We start from the raw sequence: 14,767 nt of genomic DNA, 5'->3' as shown, positions 1-14,767 counted from the left end.
ACAGTAGATTTTAGGAAATAGTGGTATTTACCAAGTAAAACTTGAATTAAAAATGGATAAATTTTTCCACAAAGTGACCACCGAATTAATTAATGAGAAGATATTCTTTTCGCTAAATGTGGATTTAAGACAGTATGAATGTTGTATTTTAATAAAAACGCCTGTCATTGGCTTTTGGCACCTTTAATATTATTGTAATAATTCCTAAATTTATGAGTGCACATAACTATGACATTTTTCCATTTGAATATTTGCATTATATTTAACTATAATCGTTACATCTAAAATATCTACTATTTAATATTCTTATTTTTTATTAAACCAGTAATAATAATTATTTTTATAAATTTTACATTACTCTTATTAATACTATAATCCTGAAAAATACATACCTTTATGTAGTAATCCTCTTTAAGATAAAGAGCTCATTTTTATCAATAATTTTATTGCAAATGTTCATGGAATTGGTTAAAATGTTTTATATTTTTAAATGTTTATATCAAATGTTGAAAATGAAATAAAAAATGCTGCAAAACAAACAAAAATACACGGTTAAAACGAAAACCAAAAATTTGTTTCTTCTAAATTAAAATAGAAAAACAAACTTTTTCCATCCCCTCTACTCATGGAGCTATTTATATTTCGTCCAGAAATGTGTGTTAATGATTTATGTAACTAAGCTATGTTTAAAATTTTTAAATTTCTTAGACCATAATATTATCATTTCGATTATATTAAATAACCTTGTGTATTACAAAAACAACGTGGTTCCGGCCGGGATCGAACCGGCGACCTTCTGCGTGTAAAGCAGACGTGATAACCGCTACACTACGGAACCGTATGCAGCTCCTCGCTATAACATACATAATAAAAATTAGGAATATTTAAATAATTCATGTAAAGTTTTAAGGAATTTAGAAAGGAAAAACAATAAGTGTGTCTATAACGTTACAAAACAATTTTGCTGGCATTTTTTTACGAAAGTTGTGGAAAATGTTACTAGTTATCATTTTTGCCGCGGAGGGCGCTTATTATCTTTGTTTTACAATATGCAAGTTTATTAAAATATACCGCCAAATACGACGGATAACATAAATATAATAATTAAAGCTTGGGTGTAATAAATATTAAGATAATTGCATTTGAAATAAATTAATAAATTATTTACAAAGATTTTATCTAGTCTACGTACTTGTAATAAATTTTCGAAGTAATCACTACAGTCAGGATGGCCGAGCGGTCTAAGGCGCTGCGTTCAGGTCGCAGTCCACTTCTGTGGGCGTGGGTTCGAATCCCACTTCTGACAATCTTTTGCTAAAAAATACTATGTTTTGTTTTTTTTGTTGCTTTTTATATTTTATCTGAATAAATCACTAAAATTAAAAAAAAAGGGTTTACCCGTCAGTTGTTTTAACACATGACTAATCGAATGGAAACTAACTTACAAATTTGTTACTAAATATACATAGAGTGCCAAACTACATACCAACAACCACATATAAATAAATAAAAATAACTTGTATATTTTTGGAAAATATTTGAGTTATTTAAAATTAATAAAAAAAAACAGTGACTATTTTTAAAATTTGTTTAAATATAAGAAACTGGTACTATATTTTAAATTCCTATATTTAAAATCAGCTTTAAGTATTCAAAGAGGAGGTGATCTTAGTGACTTTTTTTCCTTTTAGGAGTATTTAAGATATTGTAAAAAAAGTAAATGAAGCTTTGACTCCAACATGAAGTATGAGTGAAAGCTACGGGTGATACTTTTGAAAGATTATGAAGTGGAAGAGGCGAAGAATGTTTGCAAAGACAAAATGGTGTGGCGTTCTATTCTCTCTGCCTACCCCTGCGGGGAAGCGGTGTGATGGTAAGTTAGTTTTTTAGTTAGTTTATGATTCGAGTTCATCATTTAAAAAGTCTGGTTTGAAAAGGAAGATAAAAGGGCTAAAACAAACATACCTATCAAACCTTTTTGAGGAAGAGAAAGATTTGGTGAAACTCCATCGCAAAATTGAAATTGAAGTAGGTACCTATTCAAGAAAATTTCATATGGCAGCATTTTCATGCCATCTTTTAGTCTATGACAATTTATATTTCGCATATTGCACAATCTGTGTATGTTGGCTCCAAACTGATCTGTCAAAAGTGTCAATTATTTTGTTTATTTGGATCAGAACGTGATCGGAACAAAGTGATATTATTATTCATCAAGTTTCACGTATTAAAACAGCACCAAACGATTTAATATATGAATTCATTAATAATTTTTTATATGCTACGTAAAAGCTCTTCGATATAACACAATACTTGCAAAGTTAAAATGGCACAGGAATTTAATATTATAAATCTAAAAGATATACGTGTGGGTGATATTCAACGGTTAATACTGTGTGAAAGACAATTATTAAAAGAGGAGAAATGGCTCGTAGAGACCCTTAAAGCTATAAAATCGGAGAGGTTATCATTAAATGTAAGTTGCCTATTGGAAAATAAGTTAGGTTATAGTGTGGAATAAGATTATTAACAATTATGCTCTTGTTTGTTTCGACAATAGGTGGAACAATTACAACTCCAAAGTTTGATAAATTCTGAAAAAGAGACAGAAGCTGCTTCAGAAAAGACTGGGGCTCCAAATAACAGCGAGCAAGAAAAGTCACCCCATAAACCCATAATTAAACAATTAGATGAAGTGGATTCCTTATATAATACCAAACAGTTAGATTTGAGGATAGTCAACGATATGAATAGTAAGTTTTTTGTTTTTCAAGAATAATACTTTAATATGTTGTGTTTGATGTGTAATTTTATTACAATAATTGCACACAAAAACATTCAAATGCATAAAAGAAAACAAATCGGAAGAAATGTTTTGTTAAACGGTTCTCTGCATTAAGCGCATTTACGCACTCTCCAATGCCGTGCTCGTCTGGCCGGCCATACAAAATAAGCTCATAAACGCACTCATATTGTTATTGTTTCTTCCTATGTCAAGCACTAATTTTAATAATTTTAAATATGGAACACATATGAACATATTCAACACTACACACTGTTCATATTTGATAAGTCTTCATAATATACTTTAAATATAAATATATACAAAAAAAATCATTTTGTAAGGTTTTACTTTTCTTAAAATGTTAAGGCCTACCAGGAACAGCCTTACTAATACCTCCTGGCACTTAAAAGGTTAACCTTCGTAATTGTGATTATTTTACATTTTTATGGATAATTCTTGACATACAATGTTGAAATCTTCGTGCAGGTATTTTTTCTGGTTTAAAAGTTACGTTGATTAATCGGTGGATGGTTACTGACTCTTCATTAGTTGGTGCAGATTTAATTTTGTACACCTCGGTTCCCCATTCTTAACTTCTTGTTTAATGTGATTTTATGGTTTTTGCAACTTTTATAACTAATTGCTATTTTACCATGAAGGGTCTACGACCTATCATCAACTATAGACACAAAACCTTAACCTAGATACAAATTCTACAACAAATGTTCGCTTATGTTGTGTTGGTTCATAGTAACCTGTTTTTTTTTAAACTTCACTTGCAAATCAACAAAAATATAACTTCTACTTATCGTTGTATCAAACAACCAACTCAAATAACGATCTAAAATAATTCAAGCGATTAAGAACGGTCAAGAGTTGAGGTCGGTCTAATTTGATACTTGCCTATAAAATCTATTAGATTGTTCATATTTCATGCCACAAAAATCATTAAATACTTAGGGTGACAGGTATGTACTAATTTATTAACATTTTTGTAAAAAAATAAATAAGTAAAAATGACTAACCACAAAGTAAATGCTTTAAATATTAATAATATTGAGAGTATTATTAAGTATTTGCTTCAAATGAATCCTGACATACACTCCTCGCTTCCTTCCCATCCATACATCTAGTCATACATGCCCTCCAATTACGCAGACTTTTGACACCACCAGGTTCTAGGTTCTGATTGATCTGATCCTGCTATGTCTTTTTCGACAGTCCTCGTTCTACTCCCCTGTTCACACTCGTCACATATATTTTCTTAGTCATTCTCTCGTTATCCATTCGTTCCACATGTCCATACCACCTAAAAGAACTCTTCTTAATCTTTTCAACTATCCTTAGTTTAGCCTTACATTCCTTTCTTATATCTTCATTTGTCACAAAAATCATCAAATACTTAGGGTGAGTGATATGTACTAATGTTATTAACATTTTTGTAAAAAAAATAAATAGGTAATAAAAATGACTAACCACTAAGTAAATGCTTTAAATATAAGTATTTGCTTCAAATGAATATGTAAATAAAAAAGGTTTGAAATTTATATATATTACAAGTTATAATAATCTATTTCCTTTATTTTTCAGATATTCTGAGTGGAGGGTTTTATGCTGATGAAGAAGAAATGTCGGAAGACGATTCAGATGAATAAAACTAGTGATTCAACATTTAAATTTTTATTTTTGAATACAATTATCTTAATGTACATATTTACATTGTTTATATTACAAAAAAATAACATGAAATAAATACACAGACAACCAAACAGGTAATAAACTCAAATATTTTTTTACAATTCACTTAAAACCAAATACGATTTAAAAATCGTATCTTTAAATTGTAAATTTGACATTTAGGATGTGTCAGTACTCTTCTGCTTCTAATTTATGCATTTACTTAATTTTGTTAGTAATAAACTTGTTTGAATATTAAATAAACTCTCAAATATTGTAATAAATGTGTATCCTGTATAGTTCAAAACATAAATACCCGGATTATGAGGTCCTGGGGTGACGAATAATTCCGAAGAAAGAAACGCTTTAAATTGCTAACAGAATGTCTGGTTAGTTCATAACCTTAAATTCGAATCACAAACTGACTTTTTGAACGGATAGGATTTTTTTTTGTCATCCTGGGCAATCATAACCCAAGATTCCACTGTATACGTTATCCCGGATTGGCACTTGAAGCATATTTTGCTTTAATGTACTTAAAAAAAAAACAAGTTAAAGTTAAACATTAGTATATAGAATAGTTATCAGAAAAAAAAAACAAAAATTAAAAATTAAAATCTCACATTTGCCTAGTGGGAAGAATAAGTATTTTTTTAAGAATAAGTATTTTTTTCTTCACAAATTCAGCAAAAGCATCTGCATATTTAGCACCTCTATAAACAGTCTCATACATCTCACTCATATAACAAGTATTCACTCTAATTAATTGATCAGACAGTAAGATATGAAATGAAGTAAAACCTCCATTATCTCGATTACATATCTGGATAGTATAAAAAACGAAAAACTATTACAATTATTACTATAAATCAACATACAATATACGAGATGACAATTTTTTGTGTCATCTGTTTCTGCAAACTAACTTTCTGCAACTGCCACAAACTCGGGACAAAAAATATGCAGAATAAAAATTGAATATCGCCATATTAATGAAATTCTTAAATTCACAATTATTTATATTGATATATTTTGATATTAAAACGAACTCTTATTTCAAGTCCTAAGCATATAATAAATAAGATAACCTGAGAAAAGTGGATATTGTTCCTATACCAGACTGGGCTTTTATACAGATATCAACAGGTATCTTTCCGTATGCGCTAGAATAAGATAATTTATCTTTATTAAATTTTTTGTATATGTGAAACGTAAATGTATTTTTTTCAACTCAGTTTCTGTCACAACTGTCACAAAGAATCACTGTTATCATAAATCGTGTTATTAATTACGGAGGTCTACGACATAAATACCAATTCATTAATAAACTAACATTAAACAGACAAAAGGAAGAATTTCACTGAGGACAATTTACGAGTATTTGTGTGAAAAGTAAACTTGATTTAAAAGCATCCCAGAGCTATTTCAATAATTATAGAATTTTCATTTTCCAGATTTTTTTATCTTAATCAGTTCGATTATAGAGATTCTGTGTATTTTAATTAGTATCCTGTTTGTTATTAAATGCGATTGTCTGTGTACATATTTCCATATAAATATTGTTACAATATATCCATACAAATCACTAAAATACATTTTCTGATTTTTAGAATAAAAAAATAAATTATATTTGTGAGGAATGTGGAATAAGTAGAAAATTGTAATATATAATGTTAAGAAAACTACATATTGGAGTTTTATTTTCAAAAATATTTTGAGAAAGGATGATTTAAATTTTCGTTTATGTATAATACAGTCGATTCCGCTTAATTGGAACCCATCTGGTCCAGAAAATTAGGCCCAATTAAGCAGCTACCTCATTTTCACTGAAGCGAGATTAAAATGAGACCATCATTATTTTACATATCGCTCACTCCTTTCAAGAACGTCATAAATCAAAAATCATCCATTTTCAGTTGCGCATCTTTTCGGAATGCCCAGAAAATGTACTATATCCCAGCAAAAGTGGCATATTTTTAACTTAATATTTACCCGCTACAGGGCAGAAAGTGTTGTTTTTGCACTTTGAAGAAAAGGCATTGTTAAATTATTTTTTTAAATATACTAAATATTTTACAAATGGAGATAAACCTTTAGGTTTTACCTAAAAATTTCTGTTGCACAGTAAAAAGTTCAATAAGTGGCTTGATATTTATTTTTAAAACATTGTGTTTTATTTTTAAACTTTAAAAACGTTCTCCTGAAAAATCTAGTTTTTTGATTTATGACGTTCTTGAAAAGAGTGAGCGATATGTTTTATGTAAAATAATGGATGAAAATGAAATGTAACAAAAAATTAAAGTACTTAAAAAATAAATATTTTTTTATGCCCCCTGGCACATCTGTGGTTCATCATCATCCCTTTTGTATTGTTGTTCATGTTTCGATTTAATGACTAACAGTTGCATTCTCACAGCGTTGTTTTCATTGTAACATGGTAATTTATTATCTTCAAAAATTCTTATAATTATATCAATAGGAACGTCTTATATGTCCTAATTACCAATTTTTGTCCCAATTAAGCGGAATATCATCCCAACTAAGTTACATAGATAAGTATTGGCTTCTTGGTTTGGTTTTTGTTAATTAAGATTTAGCTCAAATAAGCAGCCGCCCCAATTCACCATCAGCCTCATTAAGAAATATGCGCTGTAATAAATTATTTTACAATTGTTCTATAAATTTGTTAAAGCATCAACAAGAGTGTGACTTGCACTTGAAAGTGTTGGAAGCAAACTCTAAACGACGGATTCCCAAAATTTCTCATAGACAGGGGAAAGGAAATTGCTAGTCACTTCCTAGCCCTTTATTCTTTTTCCTATGTACCTGTTGAAAGACCTCTCTAGTGCTCACTGGGGTGTGGTACAGTTCCTGTTGGGAACCTTTGTTCTAAAATGATATCTGGATTGCAATGCATACTTGAAGATTTGGCTCCTAAATGTAACTTACAGCGATGAAAAATAGTTTACGGTTAGAAATGATCATAATATAGAAGAGTACCATGAAAAAAGTAACTCATCTTTCATATGGTCTTCAATGAAAATCCTGTTTGATTTAATCATAATTACACAAACTTTTGCATTTGATGTTAAGGCGTTTAATCTCTAAGCGAAATATCTATTCGGGAATTAATAGTTTGGGTCCAATACACACTCTTTTATTATGAATTGAGAGTAACAGAATGTAAAAAAATCTGAAAGTCAAAGTACCACGGATTGAAGTAAAGTTGCATAAACTTTTAATCTAGTAATTTTTTTACATAAATTGTGTTAAAATACATATCACATTTATTTTACATGGAAAGAATATAGAATCAGTCCCAAAATGTTAATTAACAAGGTATATTATATTCAGAAACAAAAAGAAAATAATAAATATATGCATTTTCCCTGTATGTAATAGTTAAGTGCTATACAAACTATTGTTATTTTTTTATCATAAGTGAGTTTTTTTTTATATACAATTATACGCTTGTGTTTTGAAAAGAAAAAAGGTAACTAACCATTTATTGAAGTAGTTATACTAAAATCATAACAATTTATAAAATCTTTTCAAAAGGAAAATGTGTAACAATAAAAAGGTTTATATAAATTTAAAAATAACAAATTAAAGCTACTGCAATGTACAAATCATTTCACATTACTTTTCAAGGCAAGGAATTTAACCAAATAAAATGAAACTAAAAAAAAAGACAATTTGGAATAACTGATAATTTACAATAACGAAATTTGACAAAACCATAAAAAAGCATTTACAATTACAACTCTTTCTCTGCGGTCGGCATGTAGAGATGCAAAGCTGGACAAGGCATGAATTTATTTTACAGAATTTTCATCCAAATATCGCTCACTCCTTTCAAGAACGTCATAAATCAAAAATCGTCAATTTTCAGTTGTGAATGTTTTAGGAATGCCCAGAAAATGTACTATATCCCAGCAAACGAGGCATATTTTTATCTTAATATTTAACTGCTACAGGGCAGAAAGTGTTGTTTTTGCATTTTTAAGGAAAGGTATGGTTTAATTATTTTTTTAAATATACTACATATTTTTCAAATGGAGAAAAAACATTCAGGTTTTACCTAAAAAGATGTGTTGCACAGTAAAAAGTTCAGTAAGTGGCTTGATATTTATTTTTAATACATTGTATTATATTTTTAAACTTTAAAAACGATCTCCTGAAAAATCAAGTATTTTGATTTATGACGTTCTTGAAAGGAGTGAGCGATATGTACTAGGGTTTTCAGTGAAAAATCATTTAAATACAAGCTATGAACATTTTTCAAATGACATCTCACTAACTCTCGCGCAAACAAGATAATAATCAAATATCAATTGACCAGAGACGCAGAGAAAAGGTTTATTTGTGATGCCAAACTAATAATGAAAAAAAAATGGTTTTCTTTTTAGAAAAATGGTTTTCTTTTTAGGCGTCCGCCTCCGTAGCGTAATGGTCAGCACGCTCGGCTACCGTTCTGGAGGACCCGGGTTCGATTCCCAGGGGGGGTAAGAATAAATACGAGTGATTTTTTTACTGTAATATTTATTCAATATTACCCTGGACTGGTACCTGAAGCGGAGGGCTAATCACCTTTCCTTCATGTATAAACGATCAAGATAACGCTGCGTTTATATGACGCAGTGCCCTATGCACCATTGGGGTGCGGATAAGGGTTTTAAAAATAAAAAAAAATCTTTTTATATAAGACATAATTTTTATATAATATCATGTGTTAGCTAGTATTTCAAGGCACACGATCTATTATTCAGGTATGTATAATCTGCATAGAAAAAAAGGATAAAGAGATGTTTACATGTATAAATAAACATATTATTCTCTTAATCAGGCTGAATATATAATCAATATTTGGTTAATTGTTGTTTACTTCTTATACTCAAAATTAGTTTTGGCACATGATCCAAAAAGTTAGCCTACTATAGTGCGTATATTTATATTTACGAAAAAAAATCTAACCTTTGTCTCATATTAAAAAAAAAACGGTGTTTATAATTTGGCATTAACAATTTTAATATATTAGAGTACACATCTGAATATTTTACAAACCAAATTTTTAAACACGTATAGGAGAAACTCAATTATTTGAATTTTGCCATAATTTAAAAAATATTTCAAGATTCTGGTCCCTCCGATTATTTTTCATACTAAATTTTCGATAAGAAAAAAAATCCTTCGAAATTTGAAATAAAAATAAAAGAAAAGAGCACAGTATGTATTCACTTAAAATAAATATTGATCATTATTTCAACTGATTTAACCTGTCCGGGAGTATGGCCGTACATGTACGGCCATACCAAATTTTTCTCAAAGCAGTATGGCTGTACATGTACGGCCGATACAAAACATGATTTATGACACGATTTATATCAAAACACGTTTGAAACATGGTTTACGGCAAAATTATTGAGGTTTTGATAAAACATGGTTCACAGCTAAATTATTGAAGTTTTGATAAATCATGTTTACTGGTGTGAATAAAGTAAATATTCAAGAAAATATGTTGTTTATAGCATCGACTGTGATGTAAAATTATATAAAGTAAAAAAAAATGCAAAAAACTTACTCCCCAGATATATTTTTGTCCGCAGAAACTCACTCTCGGACAGGTTAAACATACAATTTCAATTACTGCTTTTATATTTTAAAATGTTTTAAAGTAAAATATTTTCGAAAAATCAGTATCCGTTTGTATGTGAAATACAAGGGTTCTTTTTTCATAAACATTGATAATTTGAAATATTTTTGAAATTTTGGTCCATTCAATTTTAAATAAAAAAACTTTTACCGTATTCACTATATTAATATAAAATATAAAATGTGTTTTCAGCCGAAGATAAATTAATTACTGTATAAAAATATAATTAACAGTACAAACATTAAATGGTTGGGCATAAAAAAAGCAAAAAAAATGACAACAAAAAAACAGTAAACAAACTCATACTGATTACATAAATTCTCTATACACAAGTAATGGAATTCTCCTGGCACACAATTTAAAAATAGTATTAATTTGGTAAGTCACTATACTACAAAGTATGGTCGTTTTAGTGGTGGCCTGAATCATTTGAGATTGATGAGTAAAACAAAATGTATGCAGCACTTGACTTCACATCACTCGGTGAGATTTCATTCACTACATGATCATCGAATTTATACCATCTGTAAAAATAAAAACACATTTATAAATCAGCAGAATCAAGTCTAATTATATTTTACATTTCGTCTGCCTTTGCAGTGTAATGGTCTGTGGGTTTGGATACCATGCGAGGTCCCGAGTTTGATTCCCAGGATGTAAAAATAACTGAAAGTGATTTTTCACTCAATATTTATTTAATATTACCCTGAACTGGTACCTGAATCGCAGGGCTGATCGCTTTTCCTTAATGTATTTGACGATAAAGTTAACACTGCTTCTATATGATGCAGTGCCCTATGCACTGTTAGGTTCGGATAATATATTTTTAAAAAAATGTTACTATTTTTTTTTTTAAATGTCTCAATCCTGCGGATTGGTCTGTAGCAACAGATGTCAACTCTTTTGCCATTCTCGCCTATTTTCAGAAGTCCTCTTCAGCTCCTCATACGAATACTACAATAGTAATACAAAAAAACTACCACAAGACCTACTATGTATATTGCTCTAACGGATTAAGGTCACGGGTACTGAATTCCATCACGCTAAACTGTCGTAGTAGCTTTTATTTTTAAAAACTGGACTGCCGGACGGTAAAATTCTGTGTAGTGCACAAGCGCTCTTACGATCAACTAATTTTTTACTCCCCATAGATTTGAATAGAATACATATCGCTCACTCCTTTCAAGAACGTCATAAATCAAAAATCGTCAATTTTGAGTTGGGCATGTTTTCGTAATGCCCAGAAAATGTACTATATCCCAGCAAAAGCAGCATATTTTTAATTTAATATTTACCCGCTACAGGGCAGAAAGTGTTATTTTTGCATTTTGAAGAAAAGGTATTGTTTAATTTTTTTTAAATATGCTAAATATTTTTCGAATGGAGAAAAAATATTCAGGTTTTACCTCAAAAGATCTGTTGCACAGTAAAAAGTTAAATAAGTGGCTTGATATTGTATTTTATGTTTGAACTTTAAAAATGTTCTCCTGAAAAATCGAGTTTTTTGATTTATGACATTCTTGAAAGGAGTGAGCGATATAAAATATGATAAACATATGAATGAACTCACCTTGAGTATACACTGCTCTTGCAATAAGCAGTGTAATGTCCACCTTCCATAGAACCATAGTGATTTGATACGCCATACAAATTGTATAAAGCATTTCTTCTCTCTTTGTACGGGTGAAGAGAAAACTGTCCCATATCTAAGTCCTGGAGTGGGAAATCGATGTTAGTCAGTTTTTTCCTATATGTATTTGAAATGTAGTCTTTACCATCCACGTAAAATCTTTTAAAATGTATGACTAATATTGGCGGGAGTCGGGAAATATCCAACTTTTTTACGGCATCTCTCTTCTGCTTACACGACGGACAATTCCAACCAAATATTCTTTCATCCTTAAGATAGAGTTGCAAACAGTCCTGAAATAAAAAAAATATGAATTAGTGATAAGATAAGTCAAAATAATGTTTAAAATAAATTTTTATAGGTGTAAATGTTGAATAAAATTGATTCAGTTTCCTAACAGGGGAAATAATCCGGCAAGATTCTTATTTGCATAAATAAAGTTTTCAGCTCTTTTTATTTACAAAAAGGACAGGAACTTTTATGTGTTGAGTTCCTTGTAAAAAAACCTATGTACAGGTTTTTTTAATTGAAATTAAAAATAATTTTGCAATATACAGGGTGCCACAAAATGAATCACCCTATCGTCATCATATTTGACATTTGTGAACTAGACAGCTGCAGTATACAAAAAGATTCAGGGTGCCGCAAAGTTAATAATCCAATTTTATATATACGAATGACTTTTTTGCTAAATAAATTTTTGTTTTTTTTTGAAAATTCTAGGCAAAAACACTCGCTACGGCACTGAAGATGACTCCCGTAATGGTGGTAGAAACATCAGCAAGAAGTGCAGTAAAAATGAAATGAAAACTTACGCTAAGGTCGCATTTGTTTGCGTGTTCAGGAAGTTCTAGGGAAAGGTTTGAGAAAGAATCATGAGTGACACTCTCTTTCCCACACTCCATACATTTTACCGTAGATCTTATTTGCCCATAAAATAGCCTAAGAATAAGGCTTTCTTTAGATTTGGTATAGTCTAGCCAAGCTTTTTCTGAAGGAGTAAGTGAGTCCTGAAAAAAAAACCAAGTGATTATTTCTAAATATATAGTGGTTACTCTAACAAAAATTAAACCTTGTGAAACAAATGATCAATCCCAGCACTTGTAATTACAGTAAAAATTCAGTATTTCGAACATGGATAATTGAATTATTTGATTAAAAAAATTTAATAAAATTTATATCAATGGAAAGATTTTATTATTAATTTATTAAAATCATTGATTTCATTTACTGTATTTATTATTTTGCCAATGGAAAATATGAACTTCTTTCAAAGTTGAGATTGAATAAATAATATTTTTGACTGTCACTTGTTATTGCAAATGATAAATATTTACGCTCCAACCAGAAACATGAAAAACCGTTGTATATTTTATTGTAATAACAGCCGGACAGTGTCTGGATTCAATACCCCTATACACCGAATGGAAAACTTTGGCAATAATTTCGCGGACCATATTGATATGTCACTTTCGAACTATAAAGCAATAATAATTACAATATTTCAGGCTGATGCATAATTCCTTGTTTTCTATATGTTCATCCTTGTTTAGATAAATACTTTTCGAACCAATAATATACTTAATAAGTGAAAACATATTATTTTACCATAGATTATACAACTTGTAATATATTATGTACAAATTGGATACGGCCGTTAAGGTCGGGGAGGAAAAAAACCACTGCTCTCTGCCAAAATATGTTATGATTCTTTGATTGTAAAAGTTAATGTTGCATACCATGTGAAATTGATTCCTGGTAGGCGTTTGGAGATCATTATGGAGCCAATCCATGAGAATAGTTAGGAATTCGTGAGAATCTTGTTGTTCAATACCGCGGAACATTGATTGATGTCTTCCAACCACTGCCTGTAAATGATAAACAAAAATATGCTATCAAATCTTATTTTTATTAAAAAACTTTATCTGCACCCGACGGTACATAGGGCACTGCAACATATATGTGCACTGTTATCTTGATCATTAACACATGAAGGAAAGGTGATCAGCCTTCCGCTTTAGGTATCAGTCCAGGGTATTATTTAATAACAGTGTACCTTAAGAAATATACATGTGTAGTGTCATGTGAGTGTAATACGGTAGTTATTTTTATCATGTTTGAGCATGTGATTCAATAGCCGATACAATTTTATTAGAAATATTTGACATTTTATGGGTGCACATTGAGTTAAAAAAAAAAATGGATAAAATTAATCTCCAAAGAACTCGCTCGCTGACTAGTTGAAATAAGAGAAAAATATAGATAACTAAGTTGTGTTGTGGTTCGTGGTTAGTGTCGCGGACTCTGAGTCAAAGTTTCTAGGTTCGAGCATACTCTACCACAAAAACATTAATATAATTTTTTTAAATTGGACATAAAACATGAAAATAGGGTAAAATGGAAATATTTTAGTGTATACCGCAACTAGAACACTAGAAAATTTATCTTTAAAAAAAGAACTCAGATTTAAAAGAGCTAATACTAAACAGGTGATAAAAAAACACAATACGATGATTAGTTTTTATATGCTAGAGAACCCTAAAATGAGTGATCCATGTAGTATTTTTTACTGATAACATCGCCATTATGATTTAAAAATGGGTCCAGCTAAATGTTATAGCTTCCATAATAATTTCATAGTATTTAAAGTGAAAAATAAATTGAAATTACCCGTAGATCTTTGGCAGAAATAAACTTGAATTGTTCTGACCACAGGGCGCGCACAACGGCTGCTACTTCTTCTGCAACAGCTCCCCGAGTTCCACCTCCAGTTTTTCCCGATGGAACACACATCTGTGCTCCCCTCACATCTTGTCTGGATTCAGAAGAAACATTTACATATTATGAAAACGCATTGTTACTTTTCTTCAAATGTATTCCCTCTATATTTCTCTTATACATGCATATTTGGTCCTAAACAGGAAACATCTCAATACACAAACACGCACACACACACACACACACACACATATATATATATATATATATATAAAACACTATTAATGGAGAAAATGTCAAATAT

The 14,767-nt window shown here is 30.0% G+C and overlaps 2 protein-coding genes and 2 non-coding genes across 4 annotated transcripts in view; 2 read left to right on the top strand and 2 right to left on the bottom strand.

Annotated features, from left to right (window-relative positions):
• Positions 1 to 765: 765 nt before the first annotated feature.
• TRNAV-UAC (transfer RNA valine (anticodon UAC)) lies at positions 766 to 838 on the bottom strand. The gene has a single exon. It is a non-coding gene; the product is annotated as a tRNA-Val (tRNA).
• Positions 839 to 1,222: 384 nt separating this feature from the next.
• Positions 1,223 to 1,306, top strand: TRNAL-CAG (transfer RNA leucine (anticodon CAG)). Its single transcript has one exon. It is a non-coding gene; the product is annotated as a tRNA-Leu (tRNA).
• An 815-nt stretch (positions 1,307 to 2,121) lies between these two features.
• Positions 2,122 to 6,147, top strand: LOC148303833 (uncharacterized). Its single transcript, XM_088269290.1, has 3 exons — positions 2,122 to 2,476; positions 2,561 to 2,753; positions 4,376 to 6,147. Exons 1-3 carry the CDS (start codon positions 2,327 to 2,329, stop codon positions 4,438 to 4,440), a joined length of 408 nt encoding a protein of 135 aa, XP_088125416.1. The 5' UTR covers positions 2,122 to 2,326; the 3' UTR covers positions 4,441 to 6,147.
• A 4,112-nt stretch (positions 6,148 to 10,259) lies between these two features.
• Positions 10,260 to 14,767, bottom strand: part of Usp8 (Ubiquitin specific protease 8) — a 28,926-nt gene continuing 24,418 nt past the window's right edge. The window contains exons 15-19 of the mRNA XM_088269289.1: positions 14,416 to 14,560; positions 13,485 to 13,613; positions 12,561 to 12,755; positions 11,686 to 12,038; positions 10,260 to 10,639 (exon numbers count right to left, since the gene is read on the bottom strand). Of these exons, the coding sequence (XP_088125415.1) occupies positions 10,525 to 10,639; positions 11,686 to 12,038; positions 12,561 to 12,755; positions 13,485 to 13,613; positions 14,416 to 14,560 (937 nt within the window). The 3' untranslated portion in view covers positions 10,260 to 10,524. The remainder of the gene's footprint in view (positions 10,640 to 11,685; positions 12,039 to 12,560; positions 12,756 to 13,484; positions 13,614 to 14,415; positions 14,561 to 14,767) is intronic.

The sequence above is a fragment of the Brachycentrus maculatus genome, unplaced genomic scaffold (assembly GCF_059751285.1).
Source record: "Brachycentrus maculatus isolate JH-2025_06_01 unplaced genomic scaffold, ASM5975128v1 h1tg000344l, whole genome shotgun sequence".
Classification (NCBI taxonomy): Eukaryota; Metazoa; Arthropoda; class Insecta; order Trichoptera; family Brachycentridae; genus Brachycentrus; species Brachycentrus maculatus.
The sequence above is the reverse complement of the archived record's forward strand: the minus strand, read 5'-3'. Positions and strand labels throughout refer to the sequence as shown.